This window comes from Corvus moneduloides, chromosome 2 (assembly GCF_009650955.1).
Source record: "Corvus moneduloides isolate bCorMon1 chromosome 2, bCorMon1.pri, whole genome shotgun sequence".
In the NCBI taxonomy this organism is placed as follows: domain Eukaryota; kingdom Metazoa; phylum Chordata; class Aves; order Passeriformes; family Corvidae; genus Corvus; species Corvus moneduloides.
The window spans coordinates 90,689,423-90,699,440 of NC_045477.1; the positions used below are offsets into that span (position 1 = coordinate 90,689,423).

Below are 10,018 nucleotides of genomic sequence, written 5' to 3' on the forward strand. Positions count from 1 at the left end.
TTTCAGGTTTTTTGCATACTAAAAGAGACTTTTCGAGATGACTGCAGCAATCTTTGTCTTGTGTTAACTTTTACTTTGGGTCATGTGAAAGCAAGGTTGTGGAGCTTGTGCCTTTAAGGAGAAAGTATCGAAATATGGGACGAAGTCAGGGATGCAGAATGGGATTTGCAAACAGTGGTATGTTAAGTAGTATAGTGAATTTTGGGTACTGAGTGAGATGTCACCAAAGCAGCCAGTGAGGAAATGTTTGGAACAAATATATGTCAAAACTAACGTTTCTCTGCATGGTAGGTGCCTTTACTCCTGTCTACCAAGAGTGCTTTTTGTTTTCTGAAAGTACTGTCACTTTTTCTTTTAAAGCATCATAGAGTGGCATTGTTGGCGACCTTATAATAATTGTTTTTATTAGAACACTGAGCTCCAAAGTGGGAGATGAAAGTTTAAATCTCCTTCTTCGGACTGGGATTCAAAATCCATCTTCCAGAAGTGCGCACTGTGTACTGGAAAATCTTAAAATTCTTCCTGTTGAAATTGTTCCTCTTTGTGGGAAGACAGGCATGTTATCACTCACTCAGCTTCATCTAGGATGAATGGTAAATGGTAAAGACAGTCATGGAAAAAGGACATAGGGTAGAGGAGGAGTTATTTATAGGGCTTTTTTTTGGTAATACAATTTTCTCATTTAAGGTTGTTGCTGCATTTTGTTCTAAAGACCTGCTTTTGTGTGTGTATGTGTGAGAGCAGATTTTTGCAGGGAAAAATGTAGAATTCTTTGAACTTTTCTTTCCTCTTTAAATCATACTCGTTCTTGTACAGATTATTATATTTTACAGGAAGGGCAATACCCTTATTTCTTTGTCTTTAGAAGAAAGTAGCATCCCCTACATTTTAAGAGGTAATGAAAATAATTGCCTGACCAAACTTGTAGAGGAAATGAGTGGAGCATTTGAGGATCCTATATGTGACTGAGGCATGAACTTTTCATGGAGTTTAGTCCTACGGTGCAAACACTTCTAAACTGTTTCAAATTTTAATATGTGACTGTCAAGATGGAGAGGATTGTTACCATGCCAAGGATTAGGCTGCAGTGTGAAGGAGGCTTTCCAGGTGTACAGTTAAGATTGTTGGTGTGTAAATGAAACAGAAATTCAGAAACAAACAGTGTCTGAACTCTTTGTGGGCTTAGACATATTAAACTCAGTTGTTCAGGTACCCAGCCTGTCATATTCATTGAAGTATGGAGTTAGCTTGGTACAATCACTCTTTTTAGGGACCCTTGAAGAACACGTTCCCTTTGGAGTTAAACATTTTTAAGTAAAAGGCTAATTTGCCACATGTGGTACTTCTCGAGCAAAATTAGTGTCACAGATTTGTGTTTGATATTTTGTTAGCTTCTGCGTTGTTATTTTGGTTTGTCATAGCTGTCTACAAAACTATATACAACGGATTTTAGATATTTAAATTGTTCTTTTCATTTATAACTAAATGGGTTCTTGTTAAATTACTTCATTCTTTTTGTTTTTCTTTGCAGCTTTCATCCAGTCGGATGGTATAATAGAAATGCTGCGTTTTGATGAAGGAGACCTATTGCAGGTATGTAATCTGAGTAAATCATCTGAACTAGCAACATTTCGTCTTCTTTTTGACAGCTGCTTTTTGAAACACATGGGTTAGTGGAGTTTTGAAAATAAGCAAACATTAAGCTCAAGTCTGCAGAACCTTTGGACTTTCTAAAGTTACTTTCAACAGTATACTTTGGTGTGTTCAGAGGTTCTGGTTCCCTGATGTTTTGTGGTGGGAAAACTGGTGGGTTTTACCACAGGTTCTCTCTGGCCTGTCTCTCTGTCCAGTTCCTTTTATCTCAGAAAAATTGGGGGATACTTTGTGTTTAACGCTCATCTTGATCTAGAGTTGGGATGCAATTGGCTAACTCATCTGTAGGAACTGCAAGTGTTGTAAGATTCGCAAACCTAAAGGCAGTTCTTGGAACCAAGTTACCACTGGGTTTAAAAAAATTCTAGTTACTGCAGTGAAGTAATTACTGTTGCAAGTAGGTGTTTTTCATGTATGATGTTGCCATTCCTGTCAGTTTTCTTTTGGTCTGAGTCAAAAGAGGAAAAAAGTTAATTTTAAAGGGTATCTGCTGGAATTTTGAGATGGCAGTAGTAGTTGGGATGACATACATAGCAGCGTGACTTGATACTAGAGCTACATAGCTCTGAAGTTCTATTGAGTAGGATTTCATATGCATGCATTTTGTGGATTGTATGTATGTTGAGAATATTTTTCTTAAAATTCCTTGATGGTGATAGCCTACTGCTTGAAAGGGAGCAGAGGAGTTACCAGGTGCAGTGCTTGATTTATAATTTCTACGTCCTATCTAGTCCAGATAAGTCAACATATGCGTCAACGTATTACATGTTTCAGATTTATGATGGTGTCTTTTTTTTCCCCCGCCTACCAAGTTGTTTGGGTTGTTTTTTTCTGTAACTCAAGAGTATCTTACTATAGGTGTTAAGACTATAATGTACCAGAGTAAGATACTTCAAAGTTATGTAAACTAGTGACAGGAAACACTGAAGTTAAAAACAAACAGGAAACCCCCAATACAAACCCCTCAAACCCCCCCCCCCCCCCCAACCCCCCAAAAACCCTACCAAAGAAGCAAACAAAAAAGCCTCAGGTTCCTCATTAGCCAGTTGTTTAGCTGTCATGTGCTAAACACATTCTCATAATAGATATCTGTGTATAGGCTTATGTTTGGATGGGTATAGTGGTGGAAGTTTTCCATATAGTGATTACAGTCTCAGTTATTGAAGCTTTTGACTCTGAATATTTCTTTAACTTGCATGAAGATACCACATATCACTAGAAATACAAGGAAAAAACCCACAAGGCTTAGTTTCTTTTCTTTTACATACTCTATTACAATACACCTGGTTTGACACAAGTGGTATAGTAAAAACGACAGACACGTCATTGGCCCAGTGTTTAAGGTAAAGAATATGTAGTCACATTTGCTCATCTATATTTTAAGTGTTCCTTTTTCTCCAGGATCCTTTTTTTTTAAACTAATTCAAATTAATCTTACAAATCTGTAATTATCTTACTCATTTGAGCACTCCATTAACAACCAGTTCTTAGACCAAAAAGTAATGGTACTGCTGTGAGCCACTCAATAAGTCATATAAAGATGGGAAAGTAAAAGGATTGTTAATTACACTATTGCAAGGTGTAGCAGAGACAAGAGAACTTCTTATGGTGGGACAAAGTCAAGCAATTCTGCATGTTGCACCATAAAATTTGCAGTGCTTTAGATCTCATTGGGCTACCACTTCCCTTAATATGTTGCTGAATGTTTGATTTAAAGCAAAACAAGAGAGACAAAATTTCTGATAAGTGGTTTGTATGTTTTATATTATGGTTGTGGCTCTTAAGCCAAACATACGTATATAAAGTGAAACCACTTCCTTTTAATCAGAATGACAGCGTATACTGTTTTCTAGCTAATAGATAATTTGGGTTTTTTTCATGTAGATTTTAATATGGTGACCTCTTGTGACTACTTACTGCAATTTAAAAAAGCCATTACACTGCTGTAAAACCAGGCTTATGTCTTGTGAACAGGAGTTACTAAAGTTTTAAACCTACCTTGATGTCACTGACTGTTTCTCTTTCGGGCTTTCCATAAGCTTCCACAAATGTCTGTTGTTCATTACAAATACCATGATGCAGTAGTAAATCAGTATTGTCTAATGTTATGTCACCTTCAGGTGATTTTTTTTTTTTTCAATATAAAAAATAACCAATACAGTACATAAAGTGATTAATAATCAGTGAGGTATCAAAGCTATCTCCAGTCTTGGTTTATCTCCACTTCCCTAAAGAATTTGATGTCTTTAGAGTGGAAGCAAGCTTTTTCTTGTTTGAAAGAGTTGCTTTCCAACTAAGGCTAATCAAATGCCAAGCCTTGAATAATTTTATTTTTAGGGATTCCTGCCACTTCCATCCAGTTAGTGTCAACCCTCTTGATGCTGGTTTTCTTTACTTATTTGGAGTATATACTGTTGGTAAAATACTTACGTGTTTCAATCACATTTCAGGAATTTTGCTGTAAAAAATAAATGAAATGTGTTGAGAAGTCTGGTTTGACCAGTCTGACTGAAATCAGCTATTTATTGAAAGAGAATAAATCTTTAAATGTTTAAGCAGAAAAACATTTCATGGGTAAAAATAAACTGACAGTGGAAATTTCGTGAGCTCATGCTACTGAATAACTAGCAAAAGTAGAGACTGTACTCTCTGGGTGTGGACTTAGAGTTTGTGGTTTAGAAAGTGCTGTAGCATGTAGTTCAACCTTCTGTCTTGCCAGAGCGAAAGTGAGAATTCTGTTCTTCAGCATATGTGTTCAGATTAAAGGTTTATATCTAAATAAATTTATGCTAGTTCTGTCTGTGGGTTAAATTAAAATAATGAGGGAATTTCTTAATTCTGTCTGTTCACGTGAATTGGTTCCTTTAAAAACTCAACTTTTTGAACTCTTCAAATAATTCATTTAGATCCTGAACATAGGGTAAGAATAGTATTAATGTAAATGCAGTGTACAGTTTGGTTGTTTTCTTCAATAGCAGGTGGTTTGCAGATGTCTATGTAGTTGTTTGGCACCTCAGAGTCATAGACTTGGTTGATTGTAATGGACCTTGGGAGATCATGTATACATTTATCAGGTGCTGTTGTGTGTAGATGGGCTATGCCTGGCCGGTGCTTGACTGTTCTGTTCTTAAAACCTCTAGAGAAGTACATAGTTGTTTCATACCTAAGCTGATTTTGCTGCTGCTTTTTTCTCAAACGTATGTTCACTTGGGTTTTTTGTTAGGTTGCTTTGCCTCTTCATCAAGAGAATTTTGTGCTATAATCTACCTACAACTTCTTTGTGCAGGTTTTTTAGAGCACTCTTTAACTTTACTGGATTTTTATTTATCAGTACTTAAAGTATAGCATTTATTTGGGACATTGTGCTCAGAAAGAGGACAGAGTAGTTCCTTCCCTGTCTAGTAATGCTTGTTTTAGTAATGCCAAAATGAGTTGTAAATTTTTGGCAGCATTTTGTTTGCTCATATAGTTCGTATTTCACTATGCTTTCCAGGCACATTGTTTTCTTTAGTGTGCTATCAGTTACTCCCTTCCCAGTTTTACATTGAAGCTCTCCTTCATCTGAACTTTGCTATGTCAGTGTCAGGCCATCTCCATCTCCTCCATGTGTCCTGATTATTTCAACCCTTGTCCAGACCTGACAGATGCTTCATGTCTCTGACAATGATGTCATCTGCAACTATTAGGAGGGCTGAAGTAAACTACAACTGTTACTTTTAATAAACTGTTCTTTCATGCTAAGCTGGCATACTGTCTCACTTTTTGAGGACTTTACTTTGAAAAGTGAACAGTAAAGGAAAATTTATTTTTCAGAGCAAAGTTTTCTTTTTTTTTAAGCTAATAAAGGACTGTTTCCCGGGTAATTCTATTTGTTGTTAGAGCTTTTGCCTTGGGTATCTAATATTCTTCTGCACAGTATAGTTGGGACCACTATTTTCTAGAGTGATTGTTTTTGTTTTGTTTTGCTTTTTTTATTCAGACTGAGTGTTTGGAAAGTACTTCTGCGTATGTAGTAGTATTTTTAAAGTAGCGTATTGCTAAAATAAAAAAGGAAAGTGGTAAGACTTTCCAGTCAACTTATCTTAACATGAATCTGCTGCAATAATCATAAGTGTATGAAACCATTGTTTACAGGTAAACTCCTAGAAAATATTTTACTGATAATTACTGGTTTGCAGAATAGCTGAAATAGGGAAAAAAAGAAAACTTGTGTGCTTATATATACTTAATACATATTTGATGTCTTTGTTCATAAACTGCTGTAAACTGCTTATTACAAAGACTGGTAGTGAGAACAGTTGTCCTACATGACAAAGAGACAGGACCTTAATATGACTTGCAGTGGCTTTGTAACACAGAAGATGTGGAACCAAATTACCTTTGTGGGACTCAGCAATGCTGATGTCTTACTGGAGGAAGTTTAGTATTTTCTGCATGACCTATTCTTCATTCTCAGTGGCACAGCAAAGAATTCTCTTAACAGAAGCAAGAAGCATTCAGTTCTGGTATATCAGCAATAGTGTTCTCAGGGAGCAACGTCTCAGTGTATTTTTTAATTAACTCGAATTTTCATATTGTATGTTGACTTTTTAAAGGGGTTTGATGTGATGCCCGTTGATATCTGTGTAGCCAAAGCACTAAGAATACAGGCCTTGTAGGTAGCAGTAAAGTGGCTGGACCATTGACCTCGATGGGTGTATTCTACAGGACAGAGTTCAGCTGGCAGTCAGTTACCTGTGATAGAGCTTGGAACTGAGGACAGCACTGCTAAATGTTGTCTTTAGCAGCCTGGTTGGTGGTATGGAGTGTACTCTCAGTGAGTTTGGAGATGATACCAAATTGGCCAAAGTAGTTATTACACTGGAAGGCAAGGCTGCTATTCAGAGGGCCTTCGGCAGGCTGACAGGAACCTCGTGACATTCAGCTCAGACAAATGCAAGGCCTGCACCTGAGAGGGAACAACCCTGTGTCACAGGATAGGCAGGGCTGTGACAGCAGCACTGAGGAAAAGACATGGGGGGATTCTGGTAGACAACAGGTTGAACCTAAGTTCTCCGTGTGCTGTTGTAGCAAAGACAACTGCCAGCCTACTGAATTGTGAACAAATGTGAACCCAGAAGATAGGGGGTGTGATTTTTCCCCCCACCCGTGGGGCTGCAGCTCGAGTATTGTGTCCAGTTTGGGCTACGCAGTGTAAGGAAGGCACTGACATACTGGAGCAGGCACAGCAGAGGAATACAGGATGATCAGGGGCTGGAAGGTGTCTCATGTTAGGATGTATTTTTTCAGCCATTAGAAAAGACCAGAGGAATACTGATTGCTGTGGGCAGTGTGGAGAAGAGGAACCAGATTTTTCACTGTGTGCACTGGAAGGATGAGAAGCTTTGGACACAGATCCAAAAACCCATGTCAAGACAAAAAAAGACTGTTAAATTGAGGAGGTTCAAACACTGGACCAGGTTACTAAAAGAAGTTGTAGAATTTCTATCTTCTGAGATACCCAAAACATGATGGCCCAGAGCTGTGAGCCACCTGCACTAATGAGATCTCCACTGAGCAACAGCTGACTTGATGGCCTCTGGAGCTTTCTTTCCCGTATGTGTGATTTTATAAAGGAGTAAGAGCCATCTTAGTTCATTGCCATTGCTTGTGAGCAGCTGAAGTTCTTCTGCTTCTTGTACTGGAAGAATTGCCATCCCCAGGCTTTAGATAAAAATAATTGGTGCCCAGGAGTGACTGTTGCAAAGCCAGTGTCGGTAGCATGTGTTGCATCAGCTACAGTCAACTGATGTTTTTGTTTCCTTATGTGAGTCTGAGTCATGAAAGACCATGGCAAGAATGACTTCAGTCCACTTCCAGCTACCTTTCAGATTACAGCATTCATTTTTTCATTACCTGAAGCAAGATATTCCTCATTAATTATGTTTCTTTTAATTATGCTAATTATTATCATAGAGCTCATGAGTGCAACAATGAAGATTTCAGCTGCCATCTATGTATCACTTTTGTAGCTCTCTCAACATTTAGTTGCAAGCAGCACATACCTTTTTTTACAAAAAGGGACCAGCCTTACTATGAAATAGCAAGATGTAAAATGTTCTGAGTCTTTCAAACTGCAACAGTCTTTTAAATTGGTGTGGATACTCTCTTTTGTAGGAATGCAGAAAACTTTGGTTGTTGAGAATTTTGTTAACATTAAAGAAATATACTTGGTGTCTGGAAACCCCAGATCTTGACTAAGAGGGTCTGCCTCCTTGCTTTGCCCCCACCATCATTGTTGAAGACTTCTGAGCTCTAGTTTAGTTGTTTCAACATAGGTAACCAGTGCTATTTGAGATGTCCTGGGCTATCCTGGGCATCTACATGGACCTGGCAGATATGGCACAGGGTGTAGGAGAAACCATGTCCTTCTGGATGTCACTCTGAGACCAGGCAGGCTGCCCTGGGACATTTATCTCAAGTGGCAGCAGATGCCTATGTTTAGATGACTGAATGTAGTGCTAGGTAATATGACCTCTTACCAAGAAGTGGAGAATAGCTATTATAACAAATTGGTGAGACATTAAAATTAACTTGGTGGTTGTGATTGTTTGTTTGTTTGGGATTTTTTGTTTTTATGTTCTGGCTGAAGTTAGCAACCATGTGTATTTCTTTAGAGACAGCTTCAGGCTGTAAAGTATGGATTTTGATTCTCCATCTATGCCAGATTATTGTCTGGTGTCTTCCACAATTATACTGAGTCTTTAAGGTGTACTTTGAGGTACAGATTCTCTGTGAAATCTGTCTTGAGAATATAAGCCTGTGGAGGGAAACGATTCTTAAGTCTTGAAACCATGGTGTTGGCTGACTGCCTGCCTTCAAATTTTCTAGCTCACTGTGTGCAAGTTTTCTCAAGATCTTTATACTGAAATCCTCTTGGTTTATAGTTTAATCCTTTTAGGGTTATATAAGAGATTAAATTAAGGCATGATACTGCTAGTAGCAACAGCCTAAATGTTATATGCTGTCTTTAAATTAAAAAAAAAATATATTTAAAAAGTATCATCTATCTTCAAGGCTTGAACACAGCCTTTTGGGCAGAAAGATCATAGATACTGCCCAGTAATGGTAAAAGGGGTGATTTTTCCCTCTCTTTTTTCCCACTCCGTTGTATATTTCTACTGTTTCTTTTGTGCTGACCTTAGGTTTTGTTGTTGGGGATTTGGATTGGGAAATTAATCCAATTGAGGAGGTTTTTTTCCTGTAACTTATCTTATTATATATCTTGAAATATTAGTAGTGTGCACATGCATTGTGCTTCCTGATCATTACAATATTTCGTTATTTGTAATGCTTCTCCAACACAGATAAGATCTAATAAATGTTTCATATAAATCATATCTTGCTAATTCTGCTCTTTTACAATGTATCCTTTATGGAAGAAAAGACAAAGCTGTATTTTTTAAAGAGCATAATTTTATTTCTCTTTATCTGATAAACCAACAGTATTAAACAAAACATACACATTAAATAGTGGTTTTGCTTTACTTCCTGGCAGTTTTGTGCAGTCACGCAGGAAAAATAGCAGGCCAGACTGCAGTACAATAGGTCCAGAATTATACTTGAAGATCAACTTAAAAACAAAAAAGCCAACCAAAAAAACCCCAAACAAACAAAAACATATTTAGGATTTGTAACTGAACACAGTTGTATGTTTTTGTTTACTGCATGACTTGAAAGATTGACATGTAATAAAAATGAGTGGTAATTATAGAAGCTGCCACATGAGATTTATTTTTGGTTTAGTTCCATGATGCTATGGTTGCTGAAGCTGGTATGCTACTTCTTTGCTCTTGATTGACCCTGATCCAAAAACCAAAAAACCCCAGCAAAATCCACACAACAAAATACCCACAAAAACAATCAAACAAACCAAAAAGCAAACAGCTCCTGCTCAAAAAACAGAAAATGTCATTTAAATGAATTTATAATGCTGCTTGTGTTTAATGGACATCTGTAAGCAAAAAACAGGCTTTTCCTTTTAAACATGAATCTTTGATGGGTTTTTGCTCTTGAATATATCTCAGAAATACCAGTCTTATCAGAGTGATTTGTAATTTTATACCTGATCTACAGATATTTGACTTAATATTTTCATAGCAAATGTTTTCATAGCAAAATTTCAGAACATTGGGGAAAACCTTGGGTGTGCAGTCAGATAATTCAACTCCCAACAGTTAACTACAGCCATGGCAATGTAGTAGTTGCACTTTTGTCAGTTATGTGTATTTCCGTTTGTTTCTGCATTTTTCTGGAGTTAAATTTGATCTCCACTGCCCTCTGTCTAAAAGTTGGCCTGGGTGGGGTCTTAGGCTGAGTCTTATAT

At 37.3% G+C, this 10,018-nt stretch overlaps 1 protein-coding gene across 2 annotated transcripts in view; it reads left to right on the plus strand.

The window, feature by feature from the left end:
- The window catches only part of TMEM131 (transmembrane protein 131), a 642,113-nt gene that overhangs the window by 18,502 nt on the left and 613,593 nt on the right, over positions 1-10,018 (plus strand). For both annotated transcript variants that reach the window (XM_032100312.1, XM_032100313.1), the window contains exon 2: positions 1,532-1,593. In XM_032100312.1, the coding sequence (XP_031956203.1) occupies positions 1,561-1,593 (33 nt within the window). In that variant the 5' untranslated portion in view covers positions 1,532-1,560. The remainder of the gene's footprint in view (positions 1-1,531; positions 1,594-10,018) is intronic.